This window comes from Crocuta crocuta, unplaced genomic scaffold, assembly GCF_008692635.1.
Source record: "Crocuta crocuta isolate KB4526 unplaced genomic scaffold, BGI_CrCroc_1.0 scaffold122, whole genome shotgun sequence".
Classification (NCBI taxonomy): domain Eukaryota; kingdom Metazoa; phylum Chordata; class Mammalia; order Carnivora; family Hyaenidae; genus Crocuta; species Crocuta crocuta.
In genome coordinates, this window is record NW_027528839.1 from 612,715 (window position 1) to 627,991 (window position 15,277).

The following is a 15,277-nucleotide window of genomic DNA, read 5'->3' on the forward strand; positions in this document are numbered from 1 at the left end:
AAATGACGGCAATGAAAGCAAGCAGAGAATGTTTGGTGAGATGGTAACAGAAAAGAAAAAAAGTCATAAGACCTTCCCAGGGACCTTCTCTGGGACCTTGCCCAAGGCTTGTGAACCTTGTCACCACTGGAACAGATTATAGCATTGAGGTAGATCAAAGAGGATATGGGTAATTCATTGTTCTTATTGATAATTGAGTCTTTCATGTACGAATTATGGCCATGTTTCATACATGCTTTTCTGCCTCCTTACCTTCCTGTGCTTTCAATTCTGTGAAGTTAGTTCTCAGAAAACTTAAGAAGGTATAACCTGAGATTATAATCTCGATTAGGCAGATTTGCTTGTATGGTGACTAGTAGCATGCTGACCTTTAAAACTTGTTAGCTACGCAGTATTTCAGCTCCGTGTTCCAATTCAGTTCTCCAACCTTCATGTTAGAGGCAGCAACAGTATGAGGCACGTTTAGAGCTCTTAATATTAAAAGCCCAAATATGTTCAGCGCTTGTCTCCAGGCACTTCAGCATCGTGTAAGTAATATAGAAAATTCTGGAAAGGAAATAGTGAAAGCCCAACTGCCACGATCCGTGATAGAACTCACTCAGCCACTGCATGGTGTCATCATCGACAATGCTTCTTCAGCAGTGAGAGGAAAATTGGTACTGGAAAGTGAAGAGAAAAGAAAGGAGCTGCCCGAGGGAATAAATGTCACTCCGTTGTTGGAAGCAAGCATTTTAGCTGTCAGGTGAAATATATTCCAAGACAGAGTTTCTGATCCTGTTTCTGGATTAGAACACCAAACGAGCTCAAACAGGAAAGTGCTTTGGCATATGTTAACAGGATGGCTCTTCAACACTGTGGACTTGCTGTTCGGGTTAATGGCTCACCTCCCCACCCTGCTGAGGTAATTAAAGTGTTCTAAAGCCCCTTCAGAACTCAAAAATAGTTTCTGTTTGCTGGGCAGGTGATAAATCTCATTGAGCCTGACAGGAATTTAATTACACCTTCTTCATGAAAACACCAGGGATACCCATTACCTGGGTCTCTAAAGCTAAAGGCTTGCAGACCCCCCGCAGTTGAAAGGTTACCAAAAACAAGTCCTTCGTCATTTAAATGGATGAGAGGCCTCCTTAGCGTAGCTGGCTTAAATTGGACCAAAGAAAAATTGATCTCAGACTTCAGGGAGGATAAGATGTTTTTAACCACTGCTCAGAAATATAACAGTTTTGCTCCATTAACATCTTGTAGAAGATGAAAAAGAAATTTGGTTTTGTTTTTGTTTTTTGTAGAATTCATTGCTCCACTCACTGAAGTCTTATGAGGGTAAGATGGAAGTGAGTGAGTTGTCTGACACCTGGATGAATAGCCAGAAAGAAGTCCCACAGCGGGTAGGGTACTGAGCTCACCTCACAGGCCTATGACTTGCTGGAATGTTGAGTTCATTACCAATTTGGTTAGAAAGAGGAAATTAAAGTACAGATTTCTGCTGGAAACCAGTGGGAAAGTTTCATTTGGCCCACTGTTTTCCTACTTATAGGGCCATTCAAGGCAACATAGAGTTTACTCTCTAGCAGCAAATCACCCAGAGAGGCTGAGGTCAAAATGAAGCACAACTCTGGATCCTTATTTCACAACCACAGGCCTGACAAGATGCAAGCCAGGCTAGGGATATGGAGAAAGATCCAGCAAACTCAATCTCATTTACCCTGGACCCAGTTCAGAATAAACCAGAATTTCAGCTGGACACAACTCTGAGACGGAATCCTGGAGTCCCATGGACCAGGCCTAGCCTTGTAGTTTCCCTTGGCCTGGAAAGGCTATCATATTAGGATATTCACCTGGAGCAGATTCTTATTTACAAGTTCACAAGTTCAACCCCTGACGTTTTCTGCATTATGCTTACATGGCTCATTTGATCTCGTGACACCTTCTAATTTCCCTCATCTTAACCCCCCCCTTTTTTTTTACCTATCGTATTTCTATACCAACTCCCTCTCCCTATGGAGATTTTACAAGATTTACTGAAATCTTTGGAAGGAACTGAATGCCACAAAATCAGGGCTCAAAAACAAAATACTCAAGGTTATAAAGGTATTTGGCTCTGGTACTATTTCCAGTTCTCCTGAATATGATTGCATGGATTTATCAATGGATTTATCATCCCATGGTGCAAAATCATAAGATTTTTGGAGTGGGCTTCAATGGCTCATATCTAGCACACTGCCAATAGCCAGGAAAAACCCTGGGAACTGCAACCTTTGCTATGTGGTGTTCTCTCATTTCCCCTGCATGTCTGCATTGTTTTTGTCTGATTTGAATTTGACTTTTGTGGGATAATTTTGCATGCTCCTATTTGGATTTGTTTTATAATTTAAACATTGTTTTCTTCCTCTGCATCTGTGTTTTGTTGTTGTTGTTATTTTGTTTTGTTTTGTTTTCACTAGGCGACCCCCTCCCGCAGTTCCAGGACGACCAACCTAACTCCCATGATTCATCTCCTTTTGTTTCCAACAACATGTCTATCTGTGGTATTTAAGAGCCTTTCATTTGCACTACATGATATATGTACATAAAAGCTTTTATTTTTGATCCATGTCTATAATAAAAACAAAGTTTATTCTATATAAAAATGAAATGTGTTCTGTTTCATTTTCTAAAGAAGACCCAAAGTAAAATAATCTTCAACTAAAACCAGGTAAGGTGAAAAATATGTAGTTTGATCTAGTAGTTCTTAAAGCATTGTGATTTAAGATGCTACTTGGCGGAGAATAATAACCTATCTTCAGTTGAAATGTCTGTCCAATGAAAGCATGAAAAGATAGACACAAGTGTTGGCGAGGATGTGGAGAAAAAGGAACCCTTTTGCACCGTTGGCGGGAATGCGAACTGGTGCAGCCACTGTGGAAAAAGTATGGAGGTGCCTCAAAAAGCTAAAAATAGAACTGCCTTACAATCCAGTGATTGCATTACTGACTATCTACCTAAAGAATATGAAAACACTAATTTGAAAAGATAGATGCACTCCTGTGTTTGTTGTAGCATTATTTACAATAGCCAACTATGGAAGCAACCCTAGTATCCATCAATAGATGAATGGATATAGAAGATGTGGTGTGTACGTATATACTATGGAGTATTACTCAGCCACAGAAAAGAATGAGATCTTGTCATTTGCAACAGCATGGATGGACCTAGAGGGTATGACGCTAAGTGAGACAAAGTAAGTCAGACAAAGTAAGTCAGACAAAGACAAATATCATATGATTTCACTCATGTGGAATTTAAGAAACAGAAAAAATGGGCAAAGAAGAAAAGACAAACCAAGAAACCAACTCTTAACACTAAAGAGCAAGCTGGTGGTTACCAGAGGGGAGGTGGGCAGGGAGATGGGTGACCCAGGCCATAGGGATTGAGGAGCGCGATTGCTGTGAGGAGCACTGAGGAAGGTATAGAATTGTTGAATCACTATACTGCACATCTGAAACTAATAGAATACTGTATACTAATTATACTGGGTTTTTTTAAGTGTGAAAAAATGAAGTACAAATTCTAGATATCTGGAAAAGACACAAAAGACATAATTTCAACCTGCCTTCAGGGATCCCATTGTTGTTTGCCAAAACATTTTTTCTGTTTTTATTTTTCTAAACAGTCTTTGTAGGAGATAAATTATGTAAGATCATGGAAGATTTTATAGGTCTGAAGCACATAAGCCTCAAATATTCTATTCAGCAAATTCAGGGGAAAATATATTATTCAGAATAAAAGTGCAAGGAAATGTTGCCACCTTGAAAAGAAAGATTTTTTTTGACGTGGCAGTAAGTACTGGAAGAATGAGTCTGTATGAGTTTGGAGGAACAGAGAACTTTTTAAATAATTATCCTCAAAAGTAATTCCAACACTGAAATTTTAAGCTACATTAAAAAAACATTTATCCATATAAAGTGTTTATTAAGGTAGTACATCTGCCAAATTTGTGATCTCAAGATTTTTAAAAAAATGATTTAAGATTTAATTCAGAATTTTTCTCTTTGAAGATTTACATGATCTAACTTACAATTTAAAATTATCTCCCACTGGGTGAGATCATTTCTGTATATGTCTCCCTTTACCATATTAAGACAGAAATCTACAGGATAGGAAAGTAAAAAAATTGTTTGTCAGGAATTGGGGTTTCCATGTACTTCACGTTTGACCTAGGCAAGCTCCGGCAAGGACCGGCAAAGCAGAAGATGTAGACAGGACCCTCCAATTAGAAAACAGAAACCCCTCACTCACGGTGCTCTCTCTTTGGACCATAAAAATCGTTTATAAGCACTATGCTCTCCACTCAAAAGTGTGAAACTAGTTTATTTCTCAGGTTAAAATTTCATATGGCACATTCCCTCAGTTTTACCCATATGCCAGGCCCAGTGACTATGAGTTAGAAGCACTGGTAACTAAGAAAATTCAAAGGCCCCCACGCAGGGGATGAACTGAGGCTCAAGTTTTCCTGGGGCCAATTGGGTTGATGCAAAACGAGGCACAGTATGTAGCCCTTGGCCTTCCCTCCACCTCTAGCCCAACCATTTGAGTTTTTAAATAGTATTCTTACTGGCCAATGTCCCCATCTGAACAGAGACAGTATTCCCTGATTATTTCATATCACCTCCACAAACAAGCAAAAAAGAGGTTGGCAATAGGAAGATTTTCACCAATTCATCTGTGTCAGGTGTTTGGTACTTTTCCACTTTGTCTTAAACATGATCTTACCTTTACAGTGGTACACAGTTTAGATGCTTAAAGCTTACATTGACCTGATGAACACTGAGAAAGGAAAACCCAAATTATAGAATAAAATGATTCCCTAGGAATCTTGCACCATCTCAACAAAAGTGCAGTCCCTTCCTCACATTGAATAGCCAAGAAAAAAGGGGATAAGTGGAGGCAGGGGGTGGGGGGAAGCAGCCTGTAATAATATTAAATTGTGGTAAGGTTCATATTTATTTACTATCCTTAGTGTTTCTGTGTTTCATGATGTTCACTTCCCTAACTCTCCCTGCCCCCACTGCCACCCTCAATATTTGATAGGGTTGAAAACGTGCTCTGTTCTTCAGAGTTGACCATAACTCCGGATCATCACGAGTAACTCTTTTACGTTTTATAAACAAAAATAATCTCTTAAATGTTCTCATCCCATTACTTATGTGTCGAACTTTCCTTGGATTCATAAGCATGTCCTATTACGTGGTCTGGGAGCACCCAGAGAAGTAACAGGATAAAAGCAGCTTACAAAATAACAATAGGCTATAACTGCATGGTGCTATGACAGGAGAAAATGGGAGTCATTTTCCCAGGGAGAACTGTTTTGACTTTAGTGCTTGAAGAAGCCACTTAGGTTCTAGAACCCAGATTATGCACTTAACCCAATGCATGCCAACATTCCAGAACATGGTGACTCTGACCTCTGACAAAGAAAGGAACAATAGAACTCACTTCAGCCAATCAGAAACCAAAGTTTTCATTTCTAAGTGTTGGTTGAGGAGAAGACAGAGGAATTGAAACTAAAGTAGTCTGTGCCCTTTGCTTTGGATTCCGACAGAAAGGCTTTAGAATCAGAAGGCAGCACTCTTACTGGAAGCAGTGAGGGGAGTCTCCCAGTCTCCAGCTAGAAAAATCCAGGACATCTGAGAGATGGAGAAAAAAGAACTAAAGGTAGGAAAAAATAAACAAAACTTCCAATCCTTCCCTTACGGAGTTTCACTGGTAAATAAATGCAGACCTCATATACACAGAGAGGTATTTCACCAAATGGCCTTGAGGCTAGAAGCCAAAAGGAGATGAGGAAATAACATCTACTTTTCCTTTACAGACATGGATACTTTCAGTGGGCTTGGAGCAGGATACACTTTGATCTTCTTTAACCCTGAGTTTGAAAATTGTTGTAACATCTGTTTCATAACTCAGCATTAAGTCTGATTTTCGAAAAATCACCCTCAATTGACATGGAGTCTCTAATCCAACTCCATGAGATTCTGAAGTAAACTTTACAACTGTGAATCCATTTTAAAAACATGAACCTCACCCACAGGAAGATAAAAATTGCTGAAAAAAAAAAAGAAAAAAATAACTTCTATATCCCTTTATAAAGCTACAGAGTCTAAATCTACATAAATCAAATCTACATAAATCAAGTGAGCTGGTGACACTTCACTACTAGATGCCCCTCATTTATAGGACCTATTAGTTGCCTCCATGACCATACTATACACCCACAGTTTTGGTCTATTTTACTATAAGATTCTAGGTGGATATAGATGGCTTGTTGTGGGATGAGTCAAGACTAATCTGCTACTCCCATACTGTTTAATCAAATCAAATTTGACAGCACTGTATATGGGATACCGATTTCTAACCACAGCCTACATCTTCAGTGAATCTCACAGACAAGAGCCCTAGGCAAGCAAGGAGGAGATCAAGCCTTACCAAACTTCCCGGGCATCAATGAGACTTAAGCATCCTCAAGACAGTAATGGGGAAGCCACTGATGTGGGTTTTCTCTCTCACAACAGTTGCTAACAAAGTATATTTTTGAAGCTATATTTTTGAAGCTTCACAGGACACTGTTAAAACCAGGCACTCCGGCTCTTTGGGTCCATATCTTGTCCCAGCTCTTATCTCTGAGGGTGCATTTCAGAAGGCAGCAGGCAGCAGAGAGCAAGTCAGAGCCAAGGAGACAATTCCTTCTGCCTGCTGCCTTTTTTCTCTTTTAAACTTGAGGGTGTTATGCTGAGCAAAATAAGTCAGGCAGAGAAGGACAGATACCATATGTTTGCATGTATAGGTGGATTAGGAGGAACTTAACAGAGGACCATGGGGGAGAAGAAGGGGAAGAATAGTCGGGGAGAGGGAGGGAGGCAAACCATGAGAGTCTCTTGAATGCTAAGAACAAACTGAGGGCTGATGGGGTTGGGGGAGAGGGGAAGGGGGGTGATGGGCATGGGGGAGGGCACTTCTTGGGATGAGCACTGGGTGTTATATGGAAACCAACTTGACAATAAACTATTTAAGAAAAAAAATAAAGACAGAAATACACAAAAGCTGCCTGGGGCCTGAAGATCTGTTTATTTTGAAATTTAGAAAGAGCGGGAAGCCCACTCACTGAGCAGAGTCCAAATGTTCCTTGGCTCCATGCAAGGCCACAGGGCCATCCCAGAGTGGGGAGCAGTGAGCCAGCAGAGCTTGAGAAAGCAGAGGCAGCCACTGAGCCAGCTTTTCACAGGGGCCAGAGGGACCACAGTGTCCCTCGACCTCTGCATTGGCAAAATCGGGCTGTTCCATTGTCCCAGCCACATACGGTCAAGGGATTGTAGAGCAAGTCTGTGCAGAGCACAAGACCTCAGGCCGATGCTGGGTGTCATTTGAACCCAGGTGCCAATTGGTGCCAGATGATGGCAGCAAAGGCCATTTGGCTGTCTGAGCCCCTCCCCCTCGCACTTGTGCCCCGCGTCACCTGATGGAGGGGAGGAGCACCACGGTGCCACCAGGCCCCTGGTGCTGAGCAGATGCTGGGCATTTGGGAACCAGATGCTTCCTAACTACCTCATCTCTGGGGGGCCCCCGTTAATCACTGTAATGTATCTGGGAAGAGAATGGTGTTTGGGTTTGGTCAGTGGTTGCTGTTGTTTCCCAGGGTAAACAAACCACCATTAATCGCACCTGTGAGTTGGAAAAGAAAAGAAAAAAGCCCTGCCAGAAGCATTAGGCTGCTCTAAGCTAGCTCACTCCTACAGGTCGTCAGTGGTCCCTGCTCCGCCTCTCCCTGGCAATCAGTACGGCTGACTGGGGCCCTCGTGGTCACAGCAGTGTGCCTGCTCAGGCCTGACTGTCCACAGGACCTTGGTCAAACTCTGCTCTCGTCCACGCTCTCTTCACTTTACCCAGAATCAGACTTTCTAGGACACTACAAATGGCACCGCGCCACTGTTGGAAGTTTACACAGCTCTCATGAAGTTTGTGTTGTTATCCCCAAAAGGCTCTTGCTAAAATGCGCCATTAGCCGGAGGATATGCACATTAATGCCATTAGCAAACAACAGTAACATGTTCAAGATGATGTGAGGAAGGTGCACACTAAGACCGCACCTCCTTCAAGGTAAACAGGAGCCCCCCAGCCCCAGCACATGCACTCTCCCTGCCACCTGCCTTGAACCCACAAGGACTTTTATTATTGGTCCTTCACACAGCCTATGTCAGTCTTCCAAGACTGCCAGGCCACCCTCCTCCCCAGCACCCTCCACACGGCTCCGTCACACCGTCCTGTGCCCCCCTCCCAGCTTCCTCAACTTTGGAAACCGCCACACTGCGCCCTCTGTAATCTATCTGCCCTGATCAGTGAGATCCCCTGTTATCCTCAAGCTGTTGTGTGGATGTGTCTTTCATCTTCTTGCTCTGACACGACCAGAATCTCTTCTCAGGGCACGGCTCCCCCTGCAGCTGTCTCGTCTCCCACACCCCCTCACACTGCCAAATCCGAGTGGGGTAGGCATTCTTGCCATGTCCACTTTTCCTTCCTCCCTCCTCCCTAAAACCCTCAGCCTTGAACCTCATGGCATCAGACTACAGCACATCCTACCCCTCCCTGTTGCTTTGACCCACCAACCTCTAGTTTACTTTCTTTCATTCCTGGATGATTTTAGCTCCCATTGCCCTGCTGCTGTCTCCAGTACTACTCCTGTCTTAATTCGTGGGGATTTCACATGTGTGTAAATTATCCTTGCAACATCCCACCCCATCCATCCCATTTCTTATCTTCTTGGACTTCATTTCTCCAATGATATTGTCTTTCACTCTATCTCAGCTACTCACTCCCAAAGTTATAACCTTGTCTTTATTCTCTGATCTTCACTTCCTATCCTTCTAGCTGCTTGAACCTCCAATTCACTGACCTTTCCCCTGTCCCTCCTCTCCCTGTCCTTCACCCCTGTAAAGGTTCACTACCCTTCTTACCCAACTAAAATGCCACAATCGATCATTATAATCACGCCCATGCACATATACTTTTCTCCCTTGTCCTTCTCTCAATTTTATAAAACCACCACCCTAGAGACATTCAACTCTCCATCCACTGTGGTTTGCACATGGTCTGGAAAATACACACACCACCACAACTAATTGCTTTCACTTTAACGTCGTGAACACCATGCTCAAGTGAGCCCTTAATCTTGCTGTGCATGACCCTAGCCATCCCTGGTTCATTCACTGCCCAGAAGTCCTAAACTATTTCATACCTTCTCTCTCCTACCTCCTCCATCATTTTGTCCCTCATTCTCACTCTCAGCTGATTTTCTGTCTCCTACTTCTTAGGAAAATTGAAGCACTCAGAAAGCAACTTCCGGAAATCCCCATCACCTCCTCTACCCACTTACCAGCCACCTTTCCACGAGCATCTGTATCTTATGTACTCTGCCGCCCACCTGTAACCATAGTAACTAACCTGTCCTCAGTCTGAAGCCAGCCCCCCAACTGGTGCACAAGACCCCATCTCCTCTCAAATGCTCAAGAATACTAGCCCATAATTGTACCTTTCTAACTTCAACTACTACTTTCACTTCCATCAGCAAACGTAGTATCATTTCCCCCATCTTAAGAAACAAAGTTTCTTGTCCTTACCTCTACTTTCAGTTTCTCTCCGGTTTCCTGGCTCCCCCTTGAAGCGAAACTTCCAGAAAGTTGCCTATACTTGCTGCTCCAACTCCCCTTCTCTTTTCCCACTTAACCCCACCCGAAATAGGTTTTTATGTCCCCCACACCACTAAAAACTGTTCTTTTCAAGGATACCAATGTCTGCTTCCTTGCTGAATCCGATGGTAAATTCTCAGCCCTCATCTTACTTGATTTACCAGATTTTCTTTCTTTTTTTTATTCATTTGTTTTGAGAGAAAGAATGCAAGAGGAAGAGGAGCGGGGGGATGGGGAGAGAATTCACTAATTCGAACTGATCTCATGAACTAAGGGATCATGACGTGAGTCGAAATCAAGAGTCAGATGCTTAACCAACTGAAGCACCCAGGCGCCCCTGATTTACCAGATTTTCATCTGATCACAGTTGATCACCTGCCCCCCACCCCCACCCCAGTCCTCTGCACTTAGTTCCCAGGACTCCCAACTTGATTTTCCTCCTGCCTCAGTGGCCGTGTCTTCCAAGTCTTTTTGTTTCTTCTTCTCTCCAACCTTCTGATTTGGAATTTTCCATCTTCTTCTCAGTTTATATCAACTTCCTTGCTGATCTTGTCCAGTCTCATACCATTTATATACCAATGATTCCCAAATTTATATTTCCATCCCATACATTGCTCCTAAAATCCTAACTCCTCTCTCCAACCCCTACTCATTTCAGCCCGGATATCTACAACGCATTTCCTATCCTACATGCCTCAAACTGATTTTCTTCCCGGAAATCTCCACCAATATCCCCTTTGCAGCCAACTCAATTGATGGCATCTCTATCTTTCAGTGTGCTCAGGCCAAAACCCTCAGGAGTCATTTATGATTCTTTTCTTGTTTTCACATCCCACGTCTGTTATGTCAAGAAGCCCTTGACTAAACTTTCAAATTATATCCAGAATGTGTCTATTTTTCCCCACTTCTGCTATCACTCTGTTCTGAGCACCATGGTTCCCTGCTTGGATTATCACAAGGGCTTCCGAATGCTTCTTTCTGCTCTGGTCTCGCCCTACAGCAACTACAATGAGCTTTTCAAAGGGTATGTCAAATCATGTCGCTCTTTTTCTCCAAGCACCTCTCGAAGGCTCCCATCTAAGAGCGAAAGCCAGAGTCCTTCTAATAGCCTGTAGTGTCACACGTTATCCAGCCTCCCACATTACCTCTCTGGCCTCATCACTTCAGCCACTCCTTGCTATACCCCAAACATGTCAGGCGGTTTCAGGGTCTTCTGCCAGGACTTTCATAGCAGCTCTTCCCTTTGCCTACAATGGTTTCCCCCTGGGAATCTGGATTATTCTCTCACCTCCTTCAAGTCTTTGGTCAAATGTTCTTTTCCATGAGACCTACCCTGACCCCCTTATTTAATACCATTGCTACTTTTTTTCTTTTTTCCCATAGCATTTACTATCTTCTACTTATATTGTCTGTCTCCTCCTGCCAGAAGTTAAGCTCTACTAGATTCAAGGAACTTTGTCCACTTTGTTCAGACATATTTCAAGTAAATAGAACACTATGTCATATAGTTAGTGCTCAATGAATATTTGCTGAATGAATACATTCCTGAGGCCAAACATCATAAAATGTGAATGGGCTAGAGATCAGCCTGGGTGGACAATGACTATTTTGCTAGATGTTGGGGGTAGGAATAAGGGATAAAGGACATAATGCGAGGTTTGAGAAAGCATTAAAAAACAACTGCCTTTGGCCCTGGACCTAGTTCGGCTGTCAGAAAAGCAGACCATCAGCCCAAACTGGCAATACAGCCTGAGGCAAGTTCCTGGCTCCCTATGCATCTCAGTCATCTCAACTATAAGATGAAAATAATACCTGAATTACAGGATTGTTGTAAGAAGTAAATAAAATAGTGTATATAAAGTGCCTAACACAGTGCCTGGTATACACTGGGTGCTTGAAAATGTAGCAATTATAATTTATCAAATCCCAATGTGCTATTTATGTCCTGGATTTATGAAGCCTTCAAATGGTACGGTTACTTCTCAAACCACAGTTCATCAAGAATTCCAAGACTTTGTTGAATTTCATTACAAAAAGGAGTATCAATAACTTCCACAGGACGGCACTGTGTCCCAGCCCTGTTTCCCTGCATTTGATGGGTTTGAAATATTGTAAAATTGTGTGACTGATGCCCTCTGCTGGCTTTTGTTTTTCTTGACCTTGAGCCTTTGGCTTAGAAGATGTATAATGGCTCCATGCTTCCTTGAGAATGCTCAGCATGTATTCTTATATCCACAGTTGAAGCCAGCTGCCTGAAGCCTTACTCAAAAGTTTATAGTACCGACATAGCATGCAGACATACCACTGACACCAATCTGGTCACCACACAGAACCAATGTGCTGCTGTCCTCAGATCCCTGCACAGCCTTCTAGTTGCCTGCCAATCATCCAGAAGCCACATCATGCCACAAAACAAAGCACACCTGCTGCTCTATACCTCTACCTCTCCCAGATCCCTTCCATTTCCAACTACAATCCAGACACCATTTAGGAAGGACAGCCCTCCTTCTTTGCTCTCACTTGCCACTAGCACCCACCCTCCAGTTTATCTACTGAAAGGAAGACTGACAGGAAGCAGAGCTGGGAGAAAGGGGTGCAGAGTGAGGAGGGGTGACAGTTTCCTACACAAAGAAGATTTTGTTTGGGATTTTAATTCCAATTCTACTGTAATGCATTTTCCTTCTATTTTCCCCTTCCCTTCCCACACACACACATCATAGTCCTCTTAAAGTCTAAATCGTTAACATTCTGCTTGCACACTTTCAGTGTTGTTTAAATTTCAGAGACTGACCACATCACTGTACTTAAGTGATAAGTAACTTTCCCAACAACTGTCACACCAGGTCACACCTATCATTACCTAGGCCTGCATCCCTATGTCGCCAGCAGCAACCCAAAGCAGTGTGCCGTGAGTCTCATTATCTTCAGGTAGTACCACTTAAGAGCTTGGAGTTTCTTCAACCCAGAAAATTAATAGGCAACCAACGGAATGGGAAAAGATAGTTGCAAATGACATATCAGATAAAGGGTTACTATCCAGAATCTATAAGGAACTCACCAAACGACACGCCCAAAAAACAAACNAACATTTTCTTACAAAACATTTATGCCTTTTTTATCTGCATTTTTCTCCAAAACTTTTTGGAATTCATTTATATTCTTGGTCTGTGAAACTTCTTGGAGTTACTGCAGAAAGTGTATAAAATTATATTTTCACTTGTCTTAAACTTTCTCAAATTTCAAAGGGTGTCTTCTGTAACTTGGTAAACAAATCAAGATCCACTTTGACCCTTTATACTTTCATAGGCAATGACACTGTATCTCTGTTGAACCTTCCTTCTAGGCTGTGGTGTTCTATTCTGTAATCCGTGTTCACAGGGCAGTCTTTCCCTTTGGTTCTTATCATTTTGATTTTTTAATTATCTTTTTGTGACCCATTTCTAATTCCACTATAGCCTGGTTATGAGGCAACCAATTCTGTGCAAAGAATTCCAAGTACAAAGGCACTAGATTCTGTTTAGATCTCAATACCCTTCCGGATTACGCCCAGAATTTAGAGCTGACATCCTCCAGATACTACAATTAGAACACTTGGCCTGAGTGTACCAGCTCAGGCACCTCAAACTTAATGTGTCCCATTCTTATCTTCTTATCTACTTTACCTCCAAACCTGTTCTCACTTCTGTCTTTGCATGGCACACAAATTCACTCAAGGCAGAACACTGTCATCCTACAGTCCCTTCCCTTTCTCAACAGGAGTCTATCAAGTTGTCTGACAGCCTCCCTAATCAGGCCTCTCATCTCCACGCCCACCAGCCTAGCCACCCTTAGTCCAGACACTAACCCTTCATTATTGCCACAGAGCTCCCCAGGCTCAGCCCGAAAACCGCTGCCAGAATTTTTTATATGTAAACATATATATGCATACATACAGAGAGATCTATACACTCATGAAAGTGTGTTTGGTGGAAATCTTGTATCACTTTTCAAAACCTCAATTTGCATTGACATTGACTACAGGATACCATAATTCAAAGCACTCGGCACTCTCAGACCCCAAACCCTCTCCCTGCAGCCCATCTATTCTGTGCTTCTGTTCACTGCCTGGGTGCATCAGGTCCCCACGCACTTTGAACATACTGCTCACTCTGCTTGGAATATCCTTCTCACCATCTTTCTACCTGAATTGAGTTGGCTGCCCAACTCGGACACCATCCACCTCTCAACTCCCCATCCCCCTCCCACTTTCACACCAAACTTCTACAGCCCCCAAACCAAACCAAGTCCTGGGGGGCTCCAAATACTATACACAGTATGACACAGAAGAGCTGAAAACTGACAGCATGGGTGCACTAATTCATCCCACTGAAACTATTCTTGAAAGTGGCTCAAATTTGGGGAAATTTCTGCTCATTGACCCGGATGCAGCTGCTTATGTGAGCTCCCTAAAGCTGATAATCACAAGCCTATTCAAATAAGGCAAATGTATTAAAACATTTTTTTAAAAAGCACTATTTTATACAATTCTTTACTACCTTCAACCACTGTTGCCGTGTTCCCAGTGTGAACTGTACAGTACCTATGAGCCAGTTCTGGCCACTCACCAGGGGTGTAAAGGCCACACCCAATGCAGGCAGTAAATGGATGTTCTGAGCTCCACAAGTCAGTCTCCAAGATCCTTCTCTCCCCTCTGGCCAGTGTCATTGGACTAGGAAAGCAATCTAACTGGCCCTAGGGAAAACTACCCATTCTAATGAAACACTGGTCTCATCAGTCCAAGAGCTGAAGGCAGTAGTTCACAGTCCCGTTCAAGACATTTTTTTGAGAAATCTATGTTCAGAGAAATACAAGCATTACTTAGTTTCTGACTTGAAATTAATTTCTAGTGAGAAGGGATGGTACAGAGATTTGCCCCAAATGAATTATTTCATGAAGTACCAGATATTGTGGGAAGCATTCAATGCATTTTATACTTCGTCCCTGACCCTCCCTAAGTCATCCTACAGATCAACCTGATACAGCAGTAATGGCGAACACTACTGTCCTTCTGCTCCATATCCAGTATTCTTCAAAGCACTCTGCGTACATCTCATCTAATTATCATTATTCTAGAGGTAAATACTTCCATTCCCGCTTTACAGATGAAAGCACTGAAACACAGAGCAGTTGCATAACTAGCCCAACACCTAATCATTTGCTCCCTCCTTAAATAAGCTGGATTGTTCCCAATGACCTGTGGTTAAAGCCCAAATTCCTGAATATTCACACCTCAAACCCCCAGAAGCCTAACCTCCCATGAAACGCTTTCCCACCTTTGCGCTTGTCCTAAGAACAGATGAGGCACGACGGCATCCACATGTCACGTTCAAGTGTGGCTTCTGTCCAGATTTAAATGTGACAGAATTTACAAGTCCGCTTTTGCATGAACAATCACAATTACGGCTATTGCAATTTCATTTAGAAACCATTAGATTTCATTAGAAATCTGAAGCTCTGAAGCCAGGCCTACATTCTGACTAGAAACACTCAGCTGGTGCAGTGGGATCGCCCTCCTTGATCGG

General features: G+C 42.7%; 2 protein-coding genes across 3 annotated transcripts in view; both read left to right on the forward strand.

The window, feature by feature from the left end:
- DNM3 (dynamin 3) overlaps window positions 1-5,648 on the forward strand; it is a 584,407-nt gene extending 578,759 nt beyond the window's left edge. Inside the window, exon 21 of one of the 2 annotated variants that reach the window (XM_077755999.1) lies at window positions 5,579-5,648. In XM_077755999.1, coding sequence (XP_077612125.1) covers window positions 5,579-5,648 — 70 coding nt within the window. Of the gene's footprint in view, window positions 1-2,441; window positions 2,587-5,578 lie in introns of those variants that run through there. The other variant, XM_077756002.1, reaches the window with a different exon arrangement.
- CUNH1orf105 (chromosome unknown C1orf105 homolog) overlaps window positions 5,627-15,277 on the forward strand; it is a 39,074-nt gene continuing 29,423 nt past the window's right edge. Inside the window, exon 1 of the mRNA XM_077756011.1 lies at window positions 5,627-5,691. Coding sequence (XP_077612137.1) covers window positions 5,671-5,691 — 21 coding nt within the window. The 5' untranslated portion in view covers window positions 5,627-5,670. The remainder of the gene's footprint in view (window positions 5,692-15,277) is intronic.